The 15,945-nt window shown below is 36.4% G+C and overlaps 1 protein-coding gene across 1 annotated transcript in view; it reads left to right on the plus strand.

Moving 5' to 3' along the window:
• The window catches only part of Il13ra1 (interleukin 13 receptor subunit alpha 1), a 58,857-nt gene that overhangs the window by 38,556 nt on the left and 4,356 nt on the right, over window positions 1-15,945 (plus strand). Inside the window, exons 9-10 of the mRNA XM_027930850.3 lie at window positions 1,746-1,842; window positions 3,740-3,824. Coding sequence (XP_027786651.1) covers window positions 1,746-1,842; window positions 3,740-3,824 — 182 coding nt within the window. The remainder of the gene's footprint in view (window positions 1-1,745; window positions 1,843-3,739; window positions 3,825-15,945) is intronic.

Below are 15,945 nucleotides of genomic sequence, written 5' to 3' on the forward strand. Positions count from 1 at the left end.
AGCCCCTGTACCTATGAACATGACCTTATTTGGAAATTGGGTTTTGGCAGATATAATCAACTTAAGATGAGATCATACTGGATCAGAGTGGGCCCTAAATCTAATGACTAGTTATAAGAAGATGACAGGGGACTGGGGCTGGGGCTCAGTGATAGAGTGCTTGTCTAGCATGTGTGAAGCACTGGGTTTGATCCTTAGCACCATATAAAAATAAACAAATAAAATAAAGGCATTTTGAACATCTAAAACTACAAATTTTTTTTTAAAAAAGAAGAGAGGGCATTTAGAGATATAGATAGACAAACAGGGACAAAGGTCATTGAAGAAGGAGGCGGCAAGTGGAGTGATGGAACATCAAGGAATTCCAGGAGCCACATTTAAGAGTCAAGGAGTGATTCTTCTTAGGGCCTTCAGAGGGAGAATGCCTTTGCCAATACCTTGATTTTGAACTTCTAGCCTCCAAAACTATGAGAGAATGAATTTCTGTTGTTTTAAGCCCCCTAGTTTGTAGTAATTTGTTGCAACAACTTTAATAGACTGATTCAGAAGCTTCCCTTAGTTCCTTGCTACTTGGACCACCCCTCAGGATTACCTTTTGATATGGAAGCTGGCTTCCCCAAATGAGTGAGCCAAGCAAGAATGGACATATGAGAGGACACCCAGTGTGGAAACCATGGTCTTTTATCATCTAATATTGGAAGTGACATCCCATTACCACTGCTCTTCTGTTTAGAAGCAAGTCAAGTAGTGCAGCTCATGCTCAAGGGCAGGGGATTACACAAGAGTGTAATTAGCAACAGGCAGGAATTATGTGGAGCCCAGTCCTCTAAAGGCTGCCTAAAGTGATTCTGCTAGGCCCTAATGATGCTTTCTAGATGTCTATGCCCTTGTGGGAAAAAAATGAACATATAAATAGGCAAATGGAATTCCACGTGTTAGTTGTAGCAAGACAGGCTTTGGAATTGTAGTGTTAGATTTGAGACCTGGTGCCATCATTTACTAAACCCTTCTGATGAGTTACTAAACTTCTCTGAACCTTATTCTTCTTGACTATATAAATTAGAGATAATACTATATAGTGGAGATAGGAGATTAAGCATGTCAAAGCACCTTATGTGGTACCAGATGTATAGTAGGTTGCTCATTTAAGAAGAGTAGTAGTAGTTGTTAGGACTGTTTTAAGTTTTCTAGTACTGCAAGTAAGCAGTAAGAAAAGATATCACCGGTAATGAAATGATACGTTTAATAGATATGACATCTTTGTTAATAGTGTCTGGAACTAGTTAAGATATCCTGATTGCAGATAATCTTTAGGGTGTTTACTTCTCCAGGAAATTTCTGGCACCAGAACCAGACATTTTTGTAACTTTTTTGTTTCGGGTGCCAGAGAGTGACCTTAGGGGTGCTTAACCACTGAGACACATCCCCAGCCCTTTTTATATTTTACTTAGAGATAGGGTCTCATTAAGTTCCTTAGGGCCTCAGCTAAGTTGCTGAGGCTGGTTTTGAATTTGAAATCCTCCTGCCTCAGCCTCCTGAGCCGCTGGGATTACAGGCATGCACCACTGTGCCTGCCTTTTGTAACTATTAAGGTAACAGAAGACAAGATAAGTCAACAGTTTGGGACAATAGGTTGGGGTAGGGGACAGAAATATCTGTGGTCTCACAAACTAATAGAATTGTTGTCTTATCTCTTACTAAAAGGATTTTCATTCTCACATCTTTGTTTGCTTTCTTATCTCTAGGTAAGCAGCCCAATTCCACATTCTATATAACAATGTTACTCCTCATTCCAGTAATCGTTGCAGGCGCCATCATAATACTTCTGCTTTACCTGAAAAGGTGAGATACCTGCCCAGGCAGGGTTTTTTTGTTGTTGTTTGTTTATTTATTTTTATGTGGTGCTGAGGATTGAACCCATTGCCTCACACATGCTAGGCAAGAGCTCTGCCACTGAGCCACAACCCTAGGCCCACCAGGCAGGTTTTAGTTTCTGCTATTCCGGTTGCTATGGTTACTACTGTTTGTGCTGGTGTTTTATATTTGTCCACATATTAGAAGAATTTGGCCTATAGGCATTTTTTGGTGATATGACATTGCAAATAAATACGATTGTGCCCGTTTTCTGATAAGGAAAGCATTGGCTTAGTTTCTTTGGGCCTGTTCAAGCACTGATCCTTTTGCATGTGTTTAGCATCATTGAATGGGTCTTCTAGTAATTTTTCTTCCAAATGCCTAATGTATCAATAGTTAGTTGTTAGCTTTTGGAATGGAATTTTAAAGAAGAGGCTAGGGATATAGCTCAGTGGTAGAGCATGTGTTTAGCAAGTGTGAGACCTTAGATTCATTCCCAGTGCCAAAAAAGAAAAAAACAAAAAAAAAAAAAAACGAAGTGAAGACCATTGCTACAGAAATGACTTGAATAGTTTTAATATGAAGCAGGCTGTTGCTAATGCTATAGGAATGAGACTTCACCAGGTTGTCACTCATATCTGCCATTCACTTCTTCAGAATATTTCATTTTCTTGGGCTGGGGATATAGATTAGTGTTAGAGCACTTGTATAGTGTCCATGAGGCCATGGTTCAATTGCCAGTGCTGAAAAAAATACCCAAGAATGTTTTATTTTCTCTATCTCACTATATGGACTGTTATTTGCTCTTGCAATAAATACTTAAGATTGGAATACGGCTGTTAAGGTGGGTCCAGAACCAGTTTTTTTTTTTTTTTCTTTGCAATATCAGGGATTGAAGCTAGGGGTGCTCTACCACTGAGTTACATCCCCACCTCAGCGGTTTTTGGGGGGGAGGAGATCAAGGATTGCACTCAGGGACACTCCACTACTGAGCCACATCCCCATCCCTATTTTGTATTTTATTTAGAGACAGGGTCTCACTGAGTTACTCAGCACCTTGCTTTTGCTGAAGCTGGCTTTGAACTCATGATCCTCCTGACTCAGCCTCCCAAGCAGCTGGGATTACAGGCATGTGCCACCATGCCTGGCCCACCCCAGCCCTTTTTATTGTTTATTTTGAGACATGGTTTTGCTAAATTGCTGAGGCTGGCCTTGAACTTGCAATCCTCTGCCTTAGCTTTCTGAGTTGCTAGGATTATATCCATGTACCACTGTACCCAGCTCAGAACCAATATTTCAATATGCATATTATTGTTATTGAATGCCTACTTATTTGCCAGGCACTATACTAAATGTTGGGATTATAGCAGGGAACAGCACAAAGTCTGTTTTTACGTTCTAGTTGGGGACACACACACACTGTTAGCAGGATTTTGTTTTCAAAAGTATAAAAATCAAGCTCCCATATGATCTATTCAAAGTACAGTACCATATTATTTAAATGATAGAATATAAGTAAATTGCTTATTCTATCAGTCCATGTGCTTCACCCAAACTTGATGGCTCTTAGGACATTGATTTCCCATAACCTTTTTTTTTAAATATTTTTTTTAGTTGTAGGTGGACATACCTTTATTTTTAATTCATATGTGGTGCTGAGGATCAAACCCAGTGCCTCACACACACTAGGCGGGTGCTCTGCTGCTGAGCCACAACCCCAGTCCCTCCCATAACCTTTTTAAGGGATTTTTTCACAATTGTTTCTTCAAAAAATGAATTGTGTACTATGACTTTTACCCACACTTTCTTTTAATATGTCTGTATTTAAGTGGAATGCTCCTATACAATGGAAGATTTGATCCGAAATGTTTCTGTTTTCTTAAAGGCTAAAGATCATTATATTCCCTCCAATTCCTGATCCTGGAAAGATTTTTAAAGAAATGTTTGGAGACCAGAATGATGATACCCTGGTAAGCACTGAATCCATGGGGGTTTGAAAATTTTTTTGAGGCTAGCTGTGAGATTTTTTAATAATTGTGGTAAAACAGGCATAACATCAAAGTTACCATTTCAATAATTTTAACCATACAGTTCAGAGTCATTAAGTACATTTACAAGGTTATGCAACAATCACCACTGTTTATACCCCAAACTTGTTCATCTCCCAAACAGAAACTGTGTTCATTAAATAATAACTTCCCATTTCCCCATCTCCCTACCTCTAGTAACCACTAGTCTACTTTCTGTCTCTGGGAATTTTCCTTTTCTAGGTACCTAATATATGTGTATCATACAATATTGGCCTTTTTGTGTCTGACTCACCTCACTTAGCATCATATTTTCAAAGTTTTCATGTGTCAGAATTTCATTTTGAAATTGGTCATTTTAAATTACAGTTTATCTAAAAGATTAAAGAAGAACAGATTGCATATATTGGGTTTAAGGTCAAGCATACCAACTAAAAAGGCCTCAGACCACTTTGCCCATCACTGGGCTTCATATTCTTTCTGAGATAGGGGATATATTTTATTGACACATGTTCAAGGAGGAGGCTGCATTATGAAGCTGGCCTAATAGGCTGCCTGAATCTTGGGTAATTTTTAAAATTTGGTGCAGGGAAATATAAAGATGGAGTAATCAATGGAAATGCACTTTGTTCATGCTATTGCATGGAAAACTGAACTGCAAACACAGGGAAATAGAAGAGACCCACCCCAACTGCTAGGAGATTTCTAGCAGTTGATTTCTAGGAGACTCTCATGATAGAATTTGTGGCTAGAAACCTAAGACATCATGGGGACAAAAGATGTTGAGGTTCTGTGATAAATACATTCACTCTAATGAAATAATAGAGACACTAAATGAAATAAATATCATCACTGTATATATCTTAAATTAGTAATAAGAGGCATAGGGCAATTAATTTTTAGAAGTAGCATATCATACTAGATAATAGCCTGGGCTCTGGAGTCAAATTGTCTGGATTCAAATTTCTGCTATGTCATTTACTGTCTTTTTGACCTTAGGTAACTTCCTTAGCCTCTCTGTGACTTGGTCTTCCCATTTGTCAAGTTGGAAGTAACAACAGCACCTGCCTTACAGTGCTGTTATGTGGATTCAATTAACTTAATACAAATAGTTAATTCTATAGCAACTGGTTAGCATGTCTGGAACATTGTAAGTGCTTAATAAGTGTTAGTGATGAGTTTTACTATTGGTAATAATTTCCAATTATCTTTAATACCCAAATAATTCACAAGGGCAATTTGAATGACATTTGACTAGGGAAGGAAGACAAGCCATTACAGGCAAGCCATCAGATGAGGATCTCTCTGGATCACTTTTTCACCAAGTCAACTTCACAAATGGTGGGTGACTGCCAGACCCTGGAGGATAGGGTGCCAATAAGCAATCAGGTCCAAAAATCTGATACCTGATTAGGAGATTGATTGTAAACCATAAGTGGGGTTGTCTATGGCAACCACTGGTTCTTTAACTTTAGTTGAGTTAAAGTCAACTGGAATACTTGTAAGAAATATGGATTCCTGGGTCCTGCCTCCAGAAATTCTGAATTGGCAGGTTAAGGGTGAGTCTCAGGAATATGCATATTAAACAGGAGCTTACAGATGATTCTGCTCCTGATAAGATGGTCTGTAAACCACACTTCAAAAATCACAGTTATAGGGCTAGAATTGTAACTTGGCGGTAGAGTGCTTGCCTAGCATGTGTGAGGCACTGAGTTCGATTCTCAGTACCATATATAAATAAATAAAATAGGACTGGGGATATAGTTCAGTTGGTAGAGTGCTTATCTCGCATGCACAAGGCCCTGAGTTCAATCCCCAGCACCACAAAAAATAAATAAATAAGATATAAATAAATATAAAATAAATAAATAAAGTACAGGTCCATTGACTACTAAAAAAATTGTTTTTAAAAAATTAGTTATAGATATTTTCCTTAGAATTACCACTCTCTCTTTTTTCATTTCAATAGCTACTGTGATAGATACTAGAAGTTGGAAATTGTGCAAGTACTGTAAGAACTGTAAGCAGTTATTGAAAGTCTGCTATGTGCCAGAGAGTATAATATATGCTTTGCTTATATTATTTTATTGAATCCTCAACCAACCTATAGAGTATGTGTTTTTAGTATCATTTTACAGATAAGGAAGTAGAACATCCATGAGGTTAAATAACTTAGTTGTGATTACACAACTAGTTGGCGGTAAGGTAAGATTTGACCCAAAACTGTCTGATTCTACAGTTCTCTTGATTTTTCTACTAATGTGCTATTGCCTCTTGTCAGGTATAACAAGGTCCTCAAGGACCTTATGGTCTCCTAATATAATATATCTAAGACATTCCAACCAAAGCATTGATGAGACATATATTTTCAGCTTAATATCTAGTTTTTAATAAGTAGTGGGAAAGTGGCAGTTTTCATGTGTTACTGGTGGTCCTATAAAAGAAGGTATCCAGGTTGAATATCCCTTATCACCAATGCTTGGGACCAGAAGTATTTCCAGATTTCAGATTTTGGAATATTTTCTTAGACTTCATTGGTCAAGCACCCCCAATCCAAAAATATGAAATACAAAATGCTCCAAAATTTAAAACTTAGTAAGTATCATGTTAGCACTCAAAAATTTTCAGATTTCAGAGCATTTTAGATTTTAAATTTGAATTTGAATTAGAGATACTCACCCTATATATATCCATATATATCTTTTCTGGAGGACAACTTGGCAAACTATAACAAAAATCTTTGGTCCTATAATTATATTTTTAGGAATAGATTTTTTTTGTGGTGCTGGGGATTGAACCTGGGTCCTCATGCATGCCATGCAAATGCTCTACCAACTGAACAGCATCCCCATCCCTAGGAATAGATTTTAAGGGAAAAAAAAATCAATCAATGGCATAAGGATGATCAATGTATCATTTGATTTCTTTTTTTCCTCCTCTTTTTTTTCTGCATTGGGGATTGAACCCAAGGCCTCACACATGCTACACAAGTGCTTTACCACTGAGCCCTTTTTACCCCAGCCTTTTTTAGTTTATTTTGAGCAGGGTCTTACTAATTGCTGAGGCTAGCCTCAAATTTATGATCCTTCTGCCAGAGGCCGAAGTTGGGATTATAAGTATGTGTCTCCAAGCCTGGGGCATCATTTTTCATCTAACATGAAAAATTAGAAACCAATGAGAAATAAAAAATCTAGAATTAGTTTTAAAATTTAGTTTTTCTATGCATTTAATGTCTCAAAAATACAAGAGTAAGAAAGATTAGAAACCTGAGTATATTACAATCCTAATTTTTATTAGACAAGTATTAATATATATGTAGAACAAACAATGAGTGGAAGGAAATGGGTCAGAATGAATGATCATCTCCAGGCAGAGGGATTGTGGGTAACTAATAATATTCTGTCTACCTTTATGAAATTTCCAAATTGCCTATAATGAGCATGTATTAGTTTTATAATAAAAGAACCCCTGTATAAGTCATTAATAAAGAGAAAGAATATTGTAGTCATCCAGTCTGAGAGATAATAGGGACTTGAACTTAGATGGTAACAGAGGAGATTGATGTAAGAGACATTATTAAAGCAAACTCATTGTGGCTTGGTGACTCTGTGTGGATGATAAAAGGTGTGGAGAGTAAAAAATAATTTCAAGTTTTCAAGTCTGGGCAATAGAGTGAACGATGGTAACATTGACAGCAAAATCAGATCAATTATCTTTCTCAGAGATGGGAAAATTGCTTTTTTTCAATTTTCTGTCTAGAGGATAATATGTTGTTTTTGTCCCGATGAGTCAGATAATTCTGTAATTTAGTGAAGCAGATATACCAACAAGATGGACCACTAAAAGCATGAGATGTTTTTGTTCATGGTGGTTGCAGACCATTAAACAAAATCAGTTCTTTAAAACTAAAAGTATAATAAAAATGCCAGACATGGGAAAGGGCAAAGGAACAGATTTTTCTGTCTGCTTTTAACCAAATGAATAATCTGCTTTCTTCACATGGAAGCAATTCTCTCAAATTGATCTGCACATAGAGCACAAGGACTAACCTTTTATTTCTATAATCAAGTTACAGAATGAACAAGACCCTAGAGATCATCTAATGAAATAGATGTTTACATGTTTTGTTATTTCCCTTTAATTGCAGTTTTCAAAACTCTAGATTCTCATTCAACTTCCTCACTTTAGGACTTTTGGGGCCATAGAGAAGTTTCTCAAGAACTATCATATAGAGATGCAATTGTAGAACTTGGATTATTACCAGGTAGCCTAAAGTTACCAACTCCTAATCCAAAGAAATAATCCATATCCTTTAAAAACATTCTTTAATTCTATACCACACCATGAATAATGCTTCTTTTTTGGGGCGGGTAGGTACCAGGGATTTAACCCAGGGGTGCTTAACCACTGAGCCATATCCCCAGCTCTTTTTATTTTTCAGTCAGAGTCTCACTAAGTTGCTTAGAGCTTCACTTAGTTGTTGAGGCTGGCTTTGAACTTGTGATCCTCCTGCTTCAGCCTCCAGAGGTGCTGGGATTACAGGCATGTGTCACTGAGCATGGCTCAATAATACTTCTTTAAAGAAATTTATTTGGATGTGGCTACAAATTAAATCAGCACTATAGTTTTTCTTAAGATTTCTAGTGTTTTGATGATGTTTTTGTTCATCACTGTAGTAACGTTTTGGCCAACAGCATTTCTTCCTCTTGCTTTGCTATTTGCCTTTTCCTTATGACTAATTGGGCTGCTAGCCATATTGGGGGTGGGAGAGGGGGACTGCAGAGGGAATTGCTTCTCCTCTGTATCTTCATTTCTTTCATCTATAAAAAATATCTGTTCTTCCCCTACTTCTTGGAAACCAATTAAAATTTCAATACTGTGCCAATTTTACATTCCTGATCTGAAAACAGCTTTTTAACTCCCAAATATTTTTTTCCTCTAATGGTTATCCTTAAAAACTAAGAATGCTTCCTTCCATAGCCAAAATAGCATTGTCACAGTTTTAAAATTATTAATTCCTTCATGTCATCTAATACTCAGTTCATATTCAAATTTGTCCAACTCTCCCAATTGTCTTTGGGCAAATATCTTCCAGTTGTCCCACTACTAACAGTAGTGATAACAGCATGCTCCTTCCTGCTATCTGCACTTCTTACCCTCCCTTGCCACCTGGAGTATTCAGGGTGGTATTATGCTAGCATCCTGTCAACCCTTCAGCGAATGCTTTTAAGCCAGTGACTGTCTCGCTTGAATCAGTAATTTCTGTAGGTGCCATAAAATGATGAGTTTCTCATTCTATCATTTCAGCTACATTTATAAGCTGGCACTTTCCTGTGAAGCACTGCTTTCAATCATCAGCTGACTGATTGATAGGTCAGAAATTCAGTCTCTGCTAAAAAGCCAGGATGCAAGTTTAATTCTTTCCCTTATTTACAAAATTTTAAAGTGAGGAGTTGAATTAATAACCATTTCAAGTGGTACCAAATGAGACCCATCTACCATATTCAACTCATCCTCTTTCAAGCAGTAGTACTCTTAACATGTGGGGATGTACAATTTTTATTGTACAACTTTCTATTTTGACTGTTGATCTGAAGAGGACTGGGGCATGAAATAGGTTGATTCCTATACAGAATACCAGTGATTTTGTGTGGTACTTGGGTATAAAAACCCACTTGACTTCTATAGAAAATTCACTGTGAAAAATATCTTAACCAAATCTTGAAAATAATGTTAAATTCAAACATGATATCCCATTATACTACTGAATTTATTTCTTTTTAATATATAAACACATGCGTTATTTTTCTAGGCTTGGATGACTAGCAACTAAACACCAGTTATATTATTCTCATAAACATTGATTTTTTCACATATGATATTTTACCTATTTGGTCATTATTTTATTGTTTAAGACCTTTTTTTTTTTTTTAATTACTGGGCGTGTTCTTGTATGCCTATAATCCTAAAAACTTAGGAGGTTGAGGCAGGAGGGTCACAAGTTTGGGGCCAGCCTCAGCAACTTAGCAAGACCCTAAGTAACAGTGTGACCCTGTCTCAAAATAAAATATAAAAAGGGCTGTGGATGTGGCTCAGTGGTTAAGCACCTCTGAGTTCAATCCTTATTACCAGATGAATAAATAAATAAATGGCAGCATAAGGATTGAATTATAGACTGGTAATTTTGTAGATGGCTTTATTTTTTTTTCTACAAGTGACTTTAAAATTAGACTGGCATAGAATTTATAAAATTGAATGCTAGATTATATTTTTATATTTATTTGTATTCCCTCACATAACATATTCCATGTAGTGCCCAGGCAAAGACCACAGTACTGATAAAGGGTAAAAATGAGAGTAATCTAAGTTCTAGGAGTGAAGAAAGGCAGTTGAAAAGATTAATGTATTCTTAGAGGCCAGTCTGCTTTAGTGTTCACCTTATTGAAACATATCACTTTTTTTCTTGTCCAGCACAGTCAAGCATTGGGTCTACCTACCAGAAACCAAAGAAACTGTCATTTTCAGGGAATATTTGTAATTAAAATACTTTCTTTTAAAAGAATTACTTACTTATTGTAGAAAATGAGAACTGCAGATAATCAAAAGAAAAATAAAGGCCGGACTCGGTGGCTCACATCTGTAATCCCAGCAGCTCCGGAGGCTGAGACAGGAAGTTCCTGAGTTCAAAACCAGCCTCAGCAATGGCGAGGTGCTAAGCAACTAAGTGAGCCCCTGTCTCTAAAAAAAAAAAAAAAAATACAAAATAGGTCTGGGGATGTGGCTCAGTGGTCGAGTGCCCCTGAGTTCAATCCCCAGTACCTCCCCCCCCCCCCGAAAAAAAAGAGAAAAATAAAATCACTCTTAATCCTATCACCTAGACATGACTTACTTGACTGACTGCACAAAAATATAGAAATACACCTAATGATGAATAGAATAATAGCAACAACAGCAATAGTTTATACTCACTGAACCTTTACTACCTGTCATATACTTTTCTAAACATGTCCCCCATTAATCCGTCCCTATCCTGAGGTAGATATGTATTATCTTCATTATACAGATGAAGAAAATGACATACCAGAATAATGTGAACTGCTCAAGGTTACACTGCTGTTATCCAACAGAACTGGGATCCAAACTTATATAAGTGGCCTCATATAGAGCCCTCGTTTAGTGTTACTTCTGTGTATGAATATATATTTGATGCTCACTACAGGGTTTTGTATTAATATCTCTCCTGTCATTTTGGATATTTGAAGCTCTTAACATTTTCTTAGGAAGGTTTCATGGGACTGGCTTGTCCTGAATTATTTAAATGTTGATAGAGTTCACTGCACTTATAATTGCAAGTCATTTTGGCAATATATTGTCATATGTCCTGCCTTTGGTATCTTAAATGTATCATCCATTTTCTTCTGACCTAAAATGTTGTCAAAGACAACTGACAATATTGTTTTCCTTTCCACATGAAAACACTTGGCCTTTTTGCCTAGTTGTCAAGATGTTTTTCCTTCAAAATCCAATAATTTTGCCAGAAGATACCTTAGTGTTGTTGATTATTCTGGGTTGACTCTCTGAAGTACAGGTTGAGGAACAAAATTCGGAATGCTCCAACATCTGAAGTGTTTGGAGCACTAACATGCTGCCACCTAGCACAAAATTCTGCATCATGAAACTTTATTTTATTCACACAATTACTAAAAACACTATATATTTTGTATATGAAGGGTAATTTTTACCATTCGGGCTCTGTGCATAAGCAACATAAGTGAATTTATGTTTAGGCTTGGGTCTCATCCCCGAGATATCTCATTATATATATGCAAATATGCAAAAACCTCCCAAATTCAAAACACTTCTGATTCTGAGCATTTTTTTCCTGATTTTTTTTAAAAATTAAATTTTTAAATTTTTCTTTTTAGATATACATGACAGTAGAGTGTATTTTGACCTATTATACAAACATGGAGTATAACTTATTCTAATTAGGATCCCATTCTTGTGGTTGAACATGAGGTGGAGTTACACTGGTTGTGTATTCATGTATGAACATAGGAAAGTTCTGTCCAATTCATCCTACTTTCTTTCTTGTTCCAAACATTTCAATAAGGGGTATTCAACCTATTCTATTTCTATTCCCTTTGCCTTTTATATTTGTCACATCCTGTTGAATAATTTTCATATCCTTTTTATTAAAAAAATCACCTTTCATTTTCTCTTTTTCTTTCAGTTTTGTCTAATATCTGTTGTGTTTATTCACCTCATGTTCCCTCTTGGTTAGTCTCCATTTCTGAAATGAAATGATTATTTCTTTTTACTTTTAGTTCTTTCGTGAATCTTGTCATCTCATTTCTGAGTTTTTGTTTGTTTGTTTGGTGTGGTGCCAGAGATTGAACCCAGGGGCACTTAACCACTGGGTCACATCCTCAGTCCTGTTTTGTTTATATATTTTATTTTGAGGCAGAGCCTCACTAATTTGCTGGCTTTGAACTTGCAGTCCTCCTACTTCAGCCTCCTGAGCCACTGGAGTTATAGGTGTGCACCACCACACCCAGGTTCAGAGTTGTTCTTATTCTGACATTTCATATATGATTCCATGTCATTAAATTGTTTTATTTTTATTTTTTAGTTGTAGATGGACACAGTATCTTTATTTATTTATTTTTATGTGGTACTGAGGATCGAACCCAGGGTCTCACACCTGCAAAGCAAGTACTCTACCACTGAGCTACAGCTCCAGCCCCTACATTGTTTTTCATATCATGTAACTTTTTCTTAGCAAGTTCAGCTAGTTTTGAAATGTTATATTGTAGTTTTCATTAATTTTTGTGGGCATATCTTTCTGGTATGTTTTAATTATGTAAAAATATTATTCTTATGCTCAATTTTACATGAAATTAGCTTCTGAACTTTTGTATGGAGGCTCAGTTTCAGGAATTGTTTTTAATTTCATGACTATCAAACTCCATATATTATTGCTTTTGAGAATTGTTGTGGCAAACAGTTACTTCTGAAATGTGAATGCCTTCTGAAATCTCCTTGCTCTGCTTCTTGACTCCTGTACTTTTTTCTTTCTCTCTAAAATCTTTTTAAACTTTTCATCATTTCTTCTCTTCCTCATCCATTTTTCCTTCCTCCCTCCCTAAGCCTGCTGCCTTTTGTGTCTTATCCACAATTATCATAGTTTCCATTCCTCTTGTCCCAGTCCTGTCCAGTTTGGAGTCTGTTTCCACTCTTTTCTTGTCAGAGTGCAGCTTTGCCTTGCAAGGGAACATTGGATGATTAGTTTTAAGAGTTCATGGGGGGGGGGCTGGGGATGTGGCTCAAGCGGTAGCGCGCTCGCCTGGCATGTGTGCGGCCCGGGTTCGATCCTCAGCACCACATACAAACAAAGATGTTGTGTCTGTCAAAAAAAAATAAATATTAAAATATTTTAAAAAAAAAGAGTTCATGGGGGCTCAGGCTGTTCCCATTCTACACCATGGACTTCCGCTCAACCACTATTTGAAGGGGCAGACCCCTTCCTTTCATTTTCAGCTCTTGTTCATAAATTAGTTCACTGATGTCTCTGAATTATTTCAGAGTTCTCGGATCTCTCAGAGGCTATGTTGATTCCCTCTGTGTACTCTTCCATAGCTGATACCATTTGGTCTGGTATGCCCCCACCCTCTCTTATTTGGAGTACAAGGAGAAGTTGTTTTCATGTAGTTTAGCTGTAGATTGTGTCAGTGAATTTTGGTTTTGCTTTCCTATTTACCCTACTTATCTTTCCTATTTGTGTTTTTGGTACCGGGGATTGAACCCAGGGATGCTTAACCACTGAGCCACATCCTCAGCCCTTTTTATTTTTTATTTTGAGACAGGGTCTCACTAAGTTGCTTAGAGCCTCACTGAGTTGCTGAGTCTGCCTTCAAACTTGCAGTCCCTGCCTTGGCCTCTTGAGCTTCTGGGATTACAGGTGTATGCCACCATGCCCAGCTCTGTTTGTGTTTTTTATGGCAGCATTTTGAGACATTAAAAAACTAGGCTGTCACCACTACCTTCCCCTAAGAATTTCTCTGCAAACTACAGATCATTGGCCGAAACCTGTCACCTGCTACCTGTTTTCGTACAGTTTTTGACCTAACATGGTTTTTGGTAGTGTTTCATCTTTTTATGTGTATGTGTCATGTTGGAGATCAAATCCAGGACCTCACACATACTAGGCAAAAGTACTTTAACAATGAGTTATACATGTATCCCACCAGCCCTACTTTAAATTCTTTGATTGGTATTGACAGATTATCATCCCGAGAGGTATACAAGTTAAATATCCAGTAAGGATACCAGTTAGATAAGTTATGGTGCAATTTATGCAATGAAATATTATACACAGGTTAAAGAAAAGGAGGTTGATCTATTTTACTGATATATAAAAATATATGACATGCTGTTAATGAAACACCTGGGTTTCAAATGTAGAGTAGTATTTCTTCATGTTAAGGAAACAAAAGCATTAGAATACACAAAATTATTTTTTTCACAAGAAGCATAGATTACAACTAAGATACGCTAATTTATATATTTATCAGTAGTATATCCAAATGATTGTTTGACCATACTATTGCCAACATTGTGTTATCTAATTTAAAAAAATTATTGTCAAGCTGATAGAGGAGAAAAAGGCATCTTATCTTAGTATTATGTAATAGGCTTCATATTTTTGCATAAGCTTGAATTACAACTCTTTTGTGAAATTATTGTTCCTTGTCCTTTTTCCCTGTGTGATATTTTTTTTCTTGAAGGTTCAAAAAGTTCTTAATATATTAGATAGTAATCCTTTGGCTTGTCATCTACGTTTGCCTCTTTATTTCATGTAGGGTGATTAATTATGTAAAAAAGATTGTTTTGTTTTACTCAGTAATCCCAGTGACCCAGGAGGCTGAGGCTGGAGGATTACAAGTTGGAGGCCAGCCTTAGCAACTTAGCAACACTGTGTCTCAAAATAAAAAATAAAAGGAGCTAGAGATGTAGCTCAGTGTTAGAGTATTCGTGTGTTCAATCCTCAATGCAAAAAAAAAAAAAAAAGAATTTTTTCCCTGCAGTAAAATCTTTCTTTTCCATGATGATGATGATGATGATGATTACAATGTTGATGTGTAGAAAGCCCTTTCCACTTCAGATTTATCTACTGTTCCCCTGTATACTTTTGTAGTACTTACTTGATTTTTTTTTTTACTTTTAGTTCTTTAATCCATCAGGAATTTATTTGAGTAGTCTATGAGATAGGGTTTAACTTTGTTTTGCAAATGTTTAGCCAGTTGTCTTAATGCCATTTATTGAATAAGTCATTATTTCAAGTTTATATAATTTTTGAGATAGCTTTTATGAGAAGTATGCACATTTCAAATTTTTAAAACATAAGGTTTGTTGGTATGTAATTTACAAACGATAAAATTTATTCTTTTTAAGTGTTCAATGAGAAGAGTCTTAGCAAACATATATGGAATATTTCTCATTCCCCCAAGTTTCCTTGTGCCTCTTTGCAGTTAATCCTCCTGACCTTAGACTCTTGCAACAGTTGATCTGTTTTCTGACCCTACAGTTCTGCCATTTCCAGAATGTCATATAAATAGAACCATATAATACATAGCTTTTTGAGTCTGGTGTCTTTCACTTAGCATAATATACTTAAGATATAGCAAAATTGTTGCATACATCAATATTTCATTTTTTTAAAAGATAAGTGAGAAATGACCTTATTTATTTATTTTTTTATGTGGTGCTGAGGATCGAACCCAGTGCCTCACACATAGTAGGCAAGCATTCTACCACTGAGCCACTTTATTGCTAAACAGTAAATGGTTATACCATTGTTTATTTAGCCATTGAATTGTTCAGGGACATCAGGGTTTTGTTATTTGGGGCCATTATGAATAAAGCTGATAGAAACATTCATGTCTTTGTGTGGGCATGTTTTCATTTCTTCTGGATAAATATCTAGGAGTGGGATTTCAGGGTCATATGGTAAGTATATATTTAGTTCTTAAAGAAATTTTTAGCCTGTTTTCCAGAGTGACTG

Source organism: Marmota flaviventris, chromosome X, assembly GCF_047511675.1.
Source record: "Marmota flaviventris isolate mMarFla1 chromosome X, mMarFla1.hap1, whole genome shotgun sequence".
NCBI lineage: Eukaryota > Metazoa > Chordata > Mammalia > Rodentia > Sciuridae > Marmota > Marmota flaviventris.